At 35.2% G+C, this 13075-nt stretch overlaps 3 protein-coding genes across 3 annotated transcripts in view; 2 read left to right on the top strand and 1 right to left on the bottom strand.

Moving 5' to 3' along the window:
• The first annotated feature begins 742 nt into the window (after positions 1–742).
• On the top strand, positions 743–2535 carry LOC106318769 (2-Cys peroxiredoxin BAS1-like, chloroplastic). The gene is made up of 7 exons (XM_013756898.1): positions 743–1057; positions 1363–1437; positions 1545–1626; positions 1707–1786; positions 1870–1995; positions 2069–2182; positions 2275–2535. Exons 1-7 carry the CDS (start codon positions 839–841, stop codon positions 2389–2391), a joined length of 813 nt encoding a protein of 270 aa, XP_013612352.1. The 5' UTR covers positions 743–838; the 3' UTR covers positions 2392–2535.
• Positions 2536–3633: 1098 nt separating this feature from the next.
• On the bottom strand, positions 3634–7583 carry LOC106318770 (cytokinin riboside 5'-monophosphate phosphoribohydrolase LOG7). Its single transcript, XM_013756899.1, has 7 exons — positions 7324–7583; positions 5966–6063; positions 5322–5352; positions 4912–5011; positions 4734–4804; positions 4141–4284; positions 3634–4059 (listed from the first exon to the last, which is right to left on the bottom strand). The coding sequence occupies exons 1-7, from the start codon at positions 7429–7431 to the stop codon at positions 3964–3966; spliced, it is 648 nt and encodes a 215-aa protein (XP_013612353.1). The 5' UTR covers positions 7432–7583; the 3' UTR covers positions 3634–3963.
• A 5209-nt stretch (positions 7584–12792) lies between these two features.
• LOC106315567 (protection of telomeres protein 1b) overlaps positions 12793–13075 on the top strand; it is a 4569-nt gene continuing 4286 nt past the window's right edge. The window contains exon 1 of the mRNA XM_013753333.1: positions 12793–13033. Within this exon, the coding sequence (XP_013608787.1) occupies positions 12919–13033 (115 nt within the window). The 5' untranslated portion in view covers positions 12793–12918. The remainder of the gene's footprint in view (positions 13034–13075) is intronic.

Raw genomic sequence — 13075 nt, 5'->3', positions numbered from 1 at the left:
ACATCATTACAATCGATGTCCGTCAGAGCTGAGGAATGGAGAGTTAAGTGACAAGACACTGAAGAATGGATGAAGTATCGTCAACTACGTCCAGAGCTTCAAGAACGTGTTCGTTTATTCGTTCAATACAAATGGCTTGCATCCAGAGGCGTCAATGAAGAATCAATCCTCCAGTATTTACCTACAGATTTACACCGAGAGATCCAACGCCATCTCTGTCTCGCTCTTGTCCGATGGGTACATACATCAACTATCTCCTCACAAGATTTGATTGCTTTTTATTTCATAAAATCACAATGTTTTCCCAAGTACAAGATCACAATACAATTTCTCTCAAGTTTCTCTGCTCAAGTTTCAAGACGAAATGTTTCTCTGCTTTACCCTTGATAATTATCGGCATGAGCTAAATCACAGAAACGTGCATGTGATTAATTGAATCAAAATAGGAAAGTTTTTGTCACCATTTTATTAGGAGTTCTATCAAGCTGACACGTGGCCAAGGTAATGTGAACGCATTAAAGCCAATGCTTCTCTTTTAATATATAAGGGATTAGAAAAGATTCGCACCAGCATCTTTGGGCAAGTGGTTGTTTAGCCCACCTGATCTCTCAAAAACTCGACACCAAGTAGTTAGGGACAAATGGGCCTAGACCAGTGGGCCCTTAAAAATAGAAATGATGCTGACCCAAGTCCACTCATCGCTACAATACGGTGTCGTTCCCAGGTTAACCGATTCTGGAAACAGCGCTCTCTCTATCCGCTTCGTCTCTCTCTCACCTCACATTCAACATCACAGGAGGAGAGAGAGAAAGAGAGAGAGAGCAGAGTTCTTCAGTCCATGGCTTCCTTAGCTTCAACCACCACACTTATCTCTTCATCTAGCGTTCTTCTTCCCTCAAAGCCTTCTCCTTTTTCTCCCGCCGCCTCCTTCCTCCGAACTCTTCCTTCTACCTCCGTATCTACCTCCTCTTCTCTCCGCTCCTGTTTCTCCAGCATCAGTCCCCTCACCTGCATCCGCTCTTCCTCTCGCCCTAGCTTCGCCGTCAAGGCCCAGGCCGTAAGTGACTCGCAGTGCCTAACTGATCATTCTGTGACTCTAGAGTCTAGACGGAGTTTCATTAGCTTATTAGGGTTTAAAGATTTTATCTTTTGACGGAAAAATCATCACTTCCAGAGTTTTCCGACAGTGAAAAGTCTTACATTTTGTTCTTACCGCTTGTTAGAATGTAACCAAAGCTTAATTGATCTGTTTAGTGGAAGTTACTTGGGAAAATTAAGTGTGTATTTGCGTGGGGCAGAAGTTAAATAAGTTATGTGATAGATGATGGCTTAAAAGAGAGCTTATTTATTTTGTAAATTCAGAATGATTTGCCACTGGTTGGTAACAAGGCGCCTGATTTTGAAGCAGAGGCTGTTTTTGATCAAGAGTTCATCAAGGTACACTTGCTTCTAGTTAACTTGTGTCATAAGCTATAGGGTTAATGAGAATACTCTGTTGTTGAAAAAAAGGCTAAACTTTGTTTATCTGTGTAACATGGTTTCAGGTGAAGCTCTCAGAGTACATTGGTAAAAAGTATGTGATTCTGTTTCTCTACCCTTTGGACTTCACTTTTGTCTGCCCTACAGGTTAGCATTCTACTCAGTAACTTAGTCTCATCATGATTCACTGAATCTGATCTTTGAATTTTTGCAATTTTTTTTTTTAGAGATTACTGCCTTTAGTGACCGTTATGAAGAATTTGAGAAGCTAAACACGGAAGTGTTAGGTGTCTCAGTCGACAGTGTGGTATGTCATTAGTTTTATTTGCATTTCTCAATTCAAGTATCTCTATTACAATGTAACGTTTTGTCTTTCATTTTTCAATGTAGTTCTCGCATCTTGCGTGGGTCCAAACAGAGAGAAAGTCAGGAGGGCTCGGTGATCTGAACTACCCACTTGTCTCTGATATCACTAAATCCATTTCAAAATCTTTTGGAGTGCTCATCCCTGATCAGGTAAAAAGATATCTCCTATAGACTTGTGTTCTTTAAAGTGTTTTGGTTTTTAGCCACTAAAGTTTAAGCACAGGGCATTGCACTGAGAGGGCTTTTCATCATCGACAAAAAAGGAGTCATACAGCATTCCACAATCAACAACCTCGGTATTGGCCGAAGCGTTGATGAGACAATGAGAACCCTCCAGGTACATAAAGAACAAAACCTCTGAGAGAGAAAGATAGATTGTTTGAGGTTTGGTGTTTAGATGAGTCATGCGTTTTCTCCTTTTTTTTGCAGGCATTACAGTATGTTCAAGAAAACCCTGATGAGGTCTGCCCCGCGGGGTGGAAGCCTGGGGAGAAATCGATGAAGCCTGACCCCAAGCTGAGCAAAGAGTATTTTTCAGCTATTTAAAGGCTTTTTAAACAAATGATTGGTGAAAAGCAGAGGCATGTTTTGTCTTCATTGCTTATGTTTCTGCTATGTGTGTTTTCCTCAAAATTGAATAAAAATAATGGAATTTATATGTTTCTCTATGTTTAAGTTTTCACTTGTGTAGATGGTTTAGAATAATGCGAAGAGGCAGAGTGTTTGACCTTCCAAAACATAAAATTAGGAAAAAAACATATGCCAGATCAGGTCTTTGGATTTAAAATTTCATATTGCTTTGTTTAATGCAACTGCTTTAAAAGCTGATCATACACATTTTTAACAGACAACAATTTCATGCTGTATATACGTATACGTTTACTCGGAATATTCTCTAAATTTGATTCTGAATAAGTATCTTATGAAGTAGTGTATAATTTGACTCTCTCTCCCTTCTCTCTTGAGAGTCTCTGAGAGAGAGAGAAAGAATCGTGGTGGTTCTTTTTTCCTCCCGGCTTGTGATATTGATTTTGGTATACAGTGGTCTCTTCGACGTGGTGTAGCTGGTTTTGACGGTTCGCGATCTTCTAGATGTATTTTTAACGGCGTGGATAGCTTTCTCCCGAGGTTATTCTGATTCCTTAAGCTTCGCTGGTTGCGTTTTGTCTATCTCATCATCAATTGATCTCCTCTCCAGACAAATAGTCGGAATTTGATTGGAGGATTGATCTTGATTGAAGGGTATTTGTTGTAGCTGATGAAGCTCATAACTTCCAATATAGTCGTTGGAGGTGATTTTTTCAGTTGTCGTGGTTGAATTCCCAGTGGATTCCTGTGGTTAACTGCTTTGTGTGGTTCGGTGGAGAAGTTTGAAGTCGGAAAAGACAGTGGAGACTCGTGTTTCCGAGATGACTCTGGTGGGATACGGTGGGTTTCGGCGAATCGTCGGTTGCTCACCAGCGCTGATCTTCGAGGCGGTGAAAGCGGTGGAGGCATGAGCGATGTGTGGTTACTCGTAGTTTGAGGTTCAAACATGTGGTTCTGCCATGCTAATCTCTTGATGCATAGCGTCGTTTTTTGTTTGCCTGTTGTTGGGTTTTTGGGTTTGGACTCCCTTAGGTTTGGGCTTCTGTGTAGAGTTTCCTACGTTGGTATATTTTTTGCATGGGTTCTGCCTCCTTAGACTTTTACTTTTTAATAAAAATCAGGTTGCAAAAAAAAAAGAGTTGTGTATAATTCAACATAATTTAGATAAAAAAAAAAAAAAAATTAAGTGGACACCAGAAAAAGCTAGAAGATGACAATATAAATTATAAAATATGCAAAAGAAAAGGATCGTTTTGTCATTTCTTGATAAAGGCACTATCCTTTTTCCATCTCTCCTTTCTTAACCATTAATCCAAAATGTACAAAAGACAAGTGGGGGATGATAGTGTTTGGTATATACGCGGTTTAGCACCCACGTGGTTTATCCACTTCACACATTAAGCCCCCCTTACAAAATAATGTTATCCAAACGACCCCAATACCCTTTTTTGTCTACTTTCCGACCTTGTCTACTTCAACTCCGCTGTACACTTACTGCTTTTACCCCAAAAAAACTTCCCAAAAATATACTTACGTAGCAACCTCCGAACCCGGTACATAACTGAGCCGGTCCACTTCATCCCAAACCAATTTTGACGTTATCTCATCGAACTCCGGTTCATATTCCTACAACAACATTTTTGAATAAGCTCAATAAACCTAAATCATGTGAAAAAAATATTACGTTTCTGTGAATGTTTGTTATACCTCGAGTTGTCGAACCAACTCTTTAGCGTTTGGCGCAGAGACGATGATTCTACGAGCCATTGGCGATATGAATCCTTCGTCGACGGCCTTGTCGATAAACGTCAACAGCGAGTTGTAGTAACCATCCACGTTAAGAAGACCCACCTGTCAATAATTATTCATCATAAATAATATTTCAGAAACCACATATTTAGATGGTAACATATAAAGGATTACGACATGGGAAGCTTCCGGTCTCACAATCAGGGTTATGTAGTTGTACGTCGTGACAACACATCGTTTTTAATATTTATATAATTTATAACGTTACATCACATGCTCTTCAAATGTGTACAGAAAAAGGTTAAGCAAGAATAAAGAATCCCAAAAGGAATCTTGCTCCATGTGGTTATTACGACGTACCATATGCAACCATTTGTATCTTCATTCAGTCAGTTTGAACCAAGACATTATATAAATAATACACCACAGGTTTAGAATAAGAGAAAAAATATTCAACACGCACATTCCGGTCGTAATAATAGTGCAAGCTCATGTCATCTATATACTTTTAAAGAAGTTAAAAGATAACTTTTATTTCTTTGATTACGTACCGGCTTACGGTGGATTCCGAGTTGAGCCCATGTAATGACTTCCAGCAATTCTTCCAACGTACCATACCCACCTAACAATTTACAAAATATTATTCGACGTATTTTACATCTTAATGCATTTTTCCTTGCGTAATTTAGTTAAATTCATTTAGAAAATAAAAAAAATTGGATTACAAACCAGGAAGTGCAATGAAGGCGTTGGCTTGACGAGCCATTTCGGCTTTTCTTTGATGCATATCAGCGACGGCTTTAACTTCTCCGATGGTTTCACCGGTTATCTGCAACATATTCATATATATTTGTCTTTATAATTACCTCTAATATGTGAACACCGCAAATATCTTATATATTGTATTATATGTGGTCTTTTTGTTGTGGGATATATTGCATATATATAAATTATATTAGTTGGTCAAGGAGATGTATCGTGAAGGAAACCAATAAAGGCTCCAAGTCTCAATCATTCCCATTTTGGTCCTACCACTATTGTATGTAGATCATTGCAAATTTCTATCTCAATAATACTAATTAAATACCAAGTCCAACAAAAAAAGAGATTCATTCAAAAGAGTTTTATTTGGTGCATACCTCTCTTGGCATCAAGGTTTTTGGGATGACCCTACAAGAGATTAGGAAGAAACAGGTTAATAATGAATCAATCACAATACCAAACAGCCCTCTTAATCTATAAATAATTAGGGAAATGAAACTTAGTTGACTATTTTGGTTATAGATAATTGAGACGGGATTCTCTCATAATACCACAGAGAGGCACACACACATAAGAAACTAGTTGTAGCTTATTTTTAGTTAATACTTTTTAAAAGCAAAGAGACTCTTGGACAAAGGAAACATGTACAGATCCTTGTTTGTCGTTGTTATGTTTAACTCTCTTACTAGATTCAACTTTTCTCTGCGAATGAATTAATAGGCTAATCTATTACCAAATTCTATGGCTCAATTCTATGTGACAAATAATAATTTAAGCTGTTAGCAAGTACTAGGCATCATGTAGATAGTTATCATCAACAGTTAAATGTTTAAAACACAATGATGAGTAATGGGGTACTTGGAACTAGCAAATGCATCATATCATTTAAACAGAGAATATATATATATATATATATTTTTTTATATATATATATATATATATATCTACATACATAGATCAGATATGTGAATGCATATTCATATAGAGAGGGAAAAAAAGTAAAAGGAGAGAGAGAGCAAACCCTAGAACATGGCGACCACCATGATGAACAGCCTGAGAAACGAGACCCATAAGCCCCACGCTTCCACCTCCGTATACCAAATCAATCTTTCTCTCCACCTTCAACCAAAATCCCACCATCAAATTTTTTAGTTAATTATTATTACAACACCATATGCATTTTATTAATGATAAATAGCATTTTCATGATAAAAATGAACACTTGTCGCAAACCCAAATCCACAATCGACCCCAAAAAGCAGCAACCACATCAAATATCAAATCTCAATTAAGAAAAGAGGAAAAATAGTTCATCATCATCAATCTTAATCTCATTGGTCACTATCCTATTAATACTATTATTATTACCTACAGATCAATCACAAATAGTTATTACAAAGGGGTTTTAATTATTTTTATTTTTAAAATTTTGTATTGTCGAAGAAGTACACCCCACAACACACGCTTTGTAGTCATTATTCTTACAACGATTTTTTTTCTTGCCCCCCTCGAGGCAATAAACTGTCATTATTATTTATCTTTCCCGTAAACAAAAATCATGGAAACTTAAGATTAGGTTTAAGAAAAAAACATAATAAAACCATGATTAACCCGGATTTTTAGAGTTGAATTTTTAGCGGAAGTTAAAAAACCTGTTTCTTAACTTTTCACTCAAAAAAGTTAAAAACCGATTTTTAAAGTCATTATTTAAGAACCGGTTTTTAAAGTAATTATTTAAGAACATGTTCTTAATTTTTTTAGTTAAAAGTTAAAAAACAGTTTCTTAATTTCCTATAAGAATCTAATCCTAAGAACCCGGATTAATCATGCTCTAGTTCTAGGAAACCAAAGATGTGTGTGTAATAATCTAAATTACTGATAAATAAATAACAAAATATAAAATAAAATAGATCATGCAAGAGTGCTGCTCGAGTGACAGACGGGTTACAGCTAATAATAGTAGAAGTTGATATTTTCTCATCTCTCTTTCATGCCAATAAACAACAAAATACAGATTTAAATTCAATAAAATTAAAAAGAAAAAAAATAAATACTTCAGCATCCACACGTTTAATTGATCATTGTTCGTTGCAACACACAATCAAAACTCACAATACCTAACATTCCAAAGAAGATTCTGAGTTCATATCTCAAATCAATCTTCATTCCTGAGTTCATACCAAGTACTGTCACAACCTTTTTAATCAATCAGCATATTCACAACACACAAAGTCATCGGTTTGCTTTGTTTTAAACGGCTCTCTACTTACAAATGACACAACAAGGTGTTAAAGAATGTACATCTGTGTTAAATTGCGAATATGAAAGTACATGTGTATGTTTATAAAATATTTATGGGTTTGAGAAGAGAGAACGTACCAATTCGTTACCCAGTTGAATGGCAGCTTCTTGGTAAGAAGGTTTGTTACCGGAACTGCTTCCACAGAAGACACAGATCCTCTTGAATCTTGATTTTGTCTCTTCCATATCTCTCACTTTTCTTTCTTCCTCTCTCTAGAGCTTAAAAGTTGATTTTTATGATTATTATGATGAATGAGACCACACTTTGGTATTGTGTTAGTATTTATATATGTGGAGGAGAAGGAGGAGAATATAAATGCAAATGCGATTCCCATGCCCACCCCTTTTATTAATTATTATTCATCTTTTGTTTCTGTATTTTTTATTTTGCTTTTGTGTTCTCTAGCTAATAATTAATAAACTTATATGCTATCTCATTTGTAGTTTGAATACTTCATTGGAAACGCTACAACACGGCTACCATATATTTATAACATATTTTCCAGCAATTAATTATAAAAATAATCTTTAATACTATTATAAGTTATAACCAACAAAATGTTATTATTATATAACTATATAGTTCTTTGAAAAGTCATTTTATGTCTTTATACGGACGTGATCTACATTGTGATCTCTAATTTTATTTTATTTATATACATTTGTGTGGAAGGATTAGATTAGATCTATATCACAGGTTGGAAGATCTGTTAAGATTTTGCATCTGAATAGTTCAACAGAACTAGACTCACGGATCGAAATCTTATATACAAACATTTCATCAAGATTGCAGGTGAACTTGTCGTAGCCTTGTGGGTCTATCTCACCAAAAACATATATCTGTTTCGGCTAATACTGACTGGGTCTGGATCATATCGGATCAGTCTAATAGACCTTTACATTTCTACGACTCTAACTCACGTAGTTTACAAAACTAGTCGTGTATTGGTGGTCTTCTATTTCGTCTGTAATAAATTAATTACTTGAACGAACAATGAAATATAAATATTTGTTTGTATAATGGGATTAAAAGCCTCGCGATATGTCTCGTAATCACTAGTTTGGTTTTCGCGTCGTTATCAAAGTTCCACCCGCTAAAGCAATAGTACCCTCCGCGTATTCACACATAAATACATTTTAAATAATACTAGATACTTTACTCGTGTATTTAACTCAATGCCTAATCCACGAGTCATCTGGATCATCCTAAGCCTCTTTGTATGTACGAGTAGAATAAAGAATAATCCTTTACTTTCTTTTACGAATTAAGAAAGACATGGTTTCATAAAAAAAGTAAATAAAAGTAGATACACCATTACTAATTAATTTGGCAAATGTATCTCTAATGTGTTGAATATATAATCAGCTGTAAGCTAAATCGCTGATATAATCATCTAACAAATGAGGATGATCAACACCATTGTTCATGGATTTTCTACATAAGTATCTCACAAATCCTAACACAAAAAATAAAATAAATGAATATCTCAAATGTTTAGATATCCACCAAAAATATCTCAAATGAAATATTTTGAAATATTTATGGTGTGGTATTTAAACATTTGAGATACTCATTTATTTTATTTTGTGTTGAGATTTGTGAGATACTAATGGTTGAGAATCCATATATATGTTAGTTTTTAGTTATGGGTTTCCATCAAGATATCCAGTCTGGCTAATTACTATATTTATTTATATGTTATATATTTTTTTTTGAAAACCTTACTTAGATACTATTTATAAGGTTGTTTTTACACGGCTTCGTTTTACTAAATTATTTTCTTCGAATGATACACATTGCAGTGAATCTAAACTGTATCTTAAGATGTTTATTATAATTGAGAATAAATAGGAGAAACAAGAATAAATATTTCTTGTTACATTTCTATTTTAGTTTTATTCAAAAAGCACATGAAAATCATCAATTTATTAATTCTTATAAGAAAAAGTTATTTGGTAAATAATTTTAAACAAACAAAACGGATTATTTGCAACGGATCATTTGCAAGACATTCCCTTGAAAAATGAAAAACCCTTCAAAAATGTTTCCTTATTAACATGGTGGTTGCAATTACTCGGTTGCTTTCTGTAGGTAAGGCGTTATTACCTTCGGGTCTTCATCAACAAGCCCATGAAAAAATAACTAAATTTGATATCAATTCTCTTGATAAACTTAAACGAGTGTTTGAGTTCAAAAGAAAGATGCATCATATATTTGCTTGAGTATAAGAATGTTCTCATCATGTTATGTCTAAATTTGGTTAAAAAAATTCTCAAAAGTTCTCTTTAATTTAATCCAAGCACATTTCATTTAACATTATTTCACATTTCACAATAACATAACAAGTTGGTTCGATTTTTCTTAAAAGTGATGCTTAGTCAACCGATTTAAACCATCATCGATATTATAGATTTTTGATGAACTTCACTCAAAAAGGTTTATTCCCTTTCTGGTTTTATCACTTCTTAATTTGTACAAATGTTGCAATTTTCTTCTTGTAATACTCACCAAACTATTTGATTTGGTATTGAACACTTTTGTTAAGAACTGCTAAAGTTAGATAGCATTATGGGTTCCTCATTTTAGTTTAACACTTTATTTTTTATAACATAAATATTGCAGAAGACTTAGGAGTGGACCTTGGTAATTGCATATATTTAAAATAAACATGACTGTCCTATCTAATATTATGGAGAAATGAAAAAAAAACACATGTAAAAAGTGTCAACAATATATATATATATATATATTATTTTTTCAAAAAAAAAAACAATATATTTTAAAAGAGCAAAATATAAGAACAGTAGAAAGATAACTTCGTATCAACATGTATGAGAGATTTTAGGATTCTAAGAATATTATAAAGATAGTATATGACTTAATTCTCGTATACTGTATATTTCTCTTCAATTTATAGATTGTAAGACTGATAAAATCATAGCTTGTATTATTTTTATGCATTTGAAGAGAAAGTTTTTTATGTTGAAAAAAGAAGATAATAAGACTCAAAGCAAAATTTAGGTGATGCTCTCACACTACAACAAAACTTGTCGATTAGAGTTTGATAGTGTAGCCGTCGCCGGCGAGCCTCACGCTCACTGATGAGAATCTCTTCTCCTTTCTTCCTCCTCTTCCTTTCTTCTTCCTCTTGCTTTCCGATGATGGGTCTTTTGGTTTGTGATTCGGAGTTATTTTCTCCAGATCTTCCTCTGATGTTCACGGTAGCTCTGAGTTTCTAAGCCCGCCAGACCCACCGGACCCTCCAGATCTACCGGATTTGGATTTTGACGGGTTTGTATCAAGTCTCGTGAGGGATTTGCCAGTCTTGCAGCGAATCCTTTGTCTGTCTGGTTCGGTAACTCTCTCAAGTAACTCAATTACGGCAGTATGCAGTCTCATCTACTGGTCTTCCCCGGCTCCTTCTAACGCTATCAGGTTATATTTTGGCCCTTCAAACTTCTCTCCTCAAGTCTCTCAGATTTGTGGATCTTTGGTAGTTGGGTTTGTTATAAGAAGTGATATACTCTTAGGCTGGTATTATGAAGCTTTGGTCACTGAGATTGATTTTCTCTATGTGTTGGTAAATGTCCAAAGTTTCGTTCACTTGTGCTGTTTGAGAAGTAGTCAAAGTTTCAGGATGTTTGCGGCTTTTTTCATGTGTGGTTTGGGCTCTTTTGTCACTACTCTCAAAGTCTCCAATGGTAATTCTCTAGCCTTGGAGCAATCTCTTACTGTGATATACGTACAGTTCTTCGTTGGTTTGTGCTGTAACAGTGGATGCGTTGTTGCTATTTTCTCCCCATTCGTGGCAGCTGGGAAAGAAATGTGATAGTAGTTGCTTCCTTACATTGAACCGAAGTAGTTTGGGTCTTGATAGCCTAGTGTTTTCCGTTATGGAACCTACTTACCTTTAAAATCTTTCACTTGGTTTGGGTGATAGTTTTGCAGGGAGCATGGTGTTGTCAATGGAAGTTTTCCGTTTCATTAGTTCATGTACGAACTTGTATTCGGATACTCAAGATTCACCGGTATTACAAGGTTTTACCTTTCGGATTTATGACCTTCTGCCTTTGTTGCACTGTGTCTAACCCTTTTGGTTGCACAAGTTGTGATCATATCAACGGGTATCTCTAAGCTTGTCTACAAGGTAGACCGTCAAGAACTCACTAACCTTCTTTTTGAGAGTTGGTCATTCGATGTTCACCGGATCTTACTCGCTATTCGATCATTTATCTTTTCCTTTGTTGCTTTATATGCTCACTTTGCTTGTTGTTGTGCTTATGCTAAGACAAACTCTTTGGCTTGTGATGTCTTCCTATGTTGTAACACCTCCTCCTCTAATGGAGTTTTAAACGTTTAAGTTAATGAAGTAAAGTTTGATCAAAAAAAAGAAAGACTCAAAGCAATTGTAAGATATAAACTCATCTAGCCAATCTATGTTTTCTCGCCTTTGGCTCTCTTTTTCCTTTTTCTTTCTCTTTTTTTCCATCTCAATCCTCATATATGTTTTACCAATAATCAAAGTTATTAATAAATTATTGATTTATGTTTGCATGATCTGATAGGCCATTGCTTTTATTCGTTCATTAAAAGCATTCTACAACATTTGACATAGATTAAACCAACAAAAATCATTTTCCATTCAACATCTCGTTAACAACGTGAAAGTGAGGCCCATGGGGGTTGGAAAATCGCAATACATTTGGTGATTTTGTTCGAGGGAATGACTTATTAGATGATGCAGAGTACTCTCATACACGGGCTAAAGGGACATGTCTACATGAGAAAGAGAATCCTAATATTAGAACAATAGATTATTTGGTTATCATTGACCCAATCGCTGATGTTGAGTTTGCACAACTGGTGTGGCAACATCATGTAGTTGGGACTGTTCCTATGTGGTCCGATTTTATCTTCACCAAGAGGGTATTTACAGGCCCATCCATAGACCTAGTCACCAACAGCTTCATGCAGTTTTTATCGTGGTATTCAGAGTTGACGACCGTGGAAGGTATTATTGGATTATACAAAACAGCGCATGAAGAGACTGGGGACAAGGTGGCTTTTATTTTCTTCACCGAAAACAGAAGATGGAGACTTTCTTTGTTTATGGAAGTTTTCTACGATGAGAAAAAGAGCTATCCATAGAAGAAAAATGATTAGACAGTGGGAAAGAAGCAAAAAACCTATCTTTGGAAAATTTAATGTTATACATTTTCTAGAGTTTTCTGTTTTTGATTACATCTGAATCATTTCTCTTGGTAGTTTTAGAACATTTTTATGTTTGTTTGAGGATTTGCCTTTTGGAGAGTTTTTTGTTAGAGCAATTCCAATGGTAGTTTTGGTATATTATTGGTTAAATTTTCAAGAATTTTAGTATATTTTTAATTAAGTAATAATTATTAATCACATACATTAATATGTAACTTGATAATTACATGGTAAATAAATAATTACCATGTTGCTCTTATAAAATATAGTTTGAGACAGAAAAACTAAAAAAAAAAACTCATCTACTCGAAAAATGAAAAAACATTCCGTAGCGGCGGCCCATCAAACACTCATATCGAGCCTCAAAAGCCCATTTGTTATGAAACTTAAAGACGAGAGTGGCGCCGAGATAGTTATCGCATTCGTCGGGAAAAAAAAACACATTTGCAGAAGCCTCAACGATGGAGATTAGAGACGACTACAAGTTCCTGAGAGTCGAAGACGCTTTCAAGGCGTTGCATCTCAACATCAGCCTCATCGGAGTCATCGTCGAGTTAGACTTTCCCACCGCATCTGGTATATCGAATCCCTCTCTCCCAAAACCCCCTTCGCAAACCC

The sequence above is a fragment of the Brassica oleracea genome, chromosome C9, assembly GCF_000695525.1.
Source record: "Brassica oleracea var. oleracea cultivar TO1000 chromosome C9, BOL, whole genome shotgun sequence".
Taxonomy (NCBI): Eukaryota; Viridiplantae; Streptophyta; class Magnoliopsida; order Brassicales; family Brassicaceae; genus Brassica; species Brassica oleracea.
Note: the sequence above shows the minus strand (reverse complement) of the source record. Positions and strands in the feature narration are given on the sequence as shown.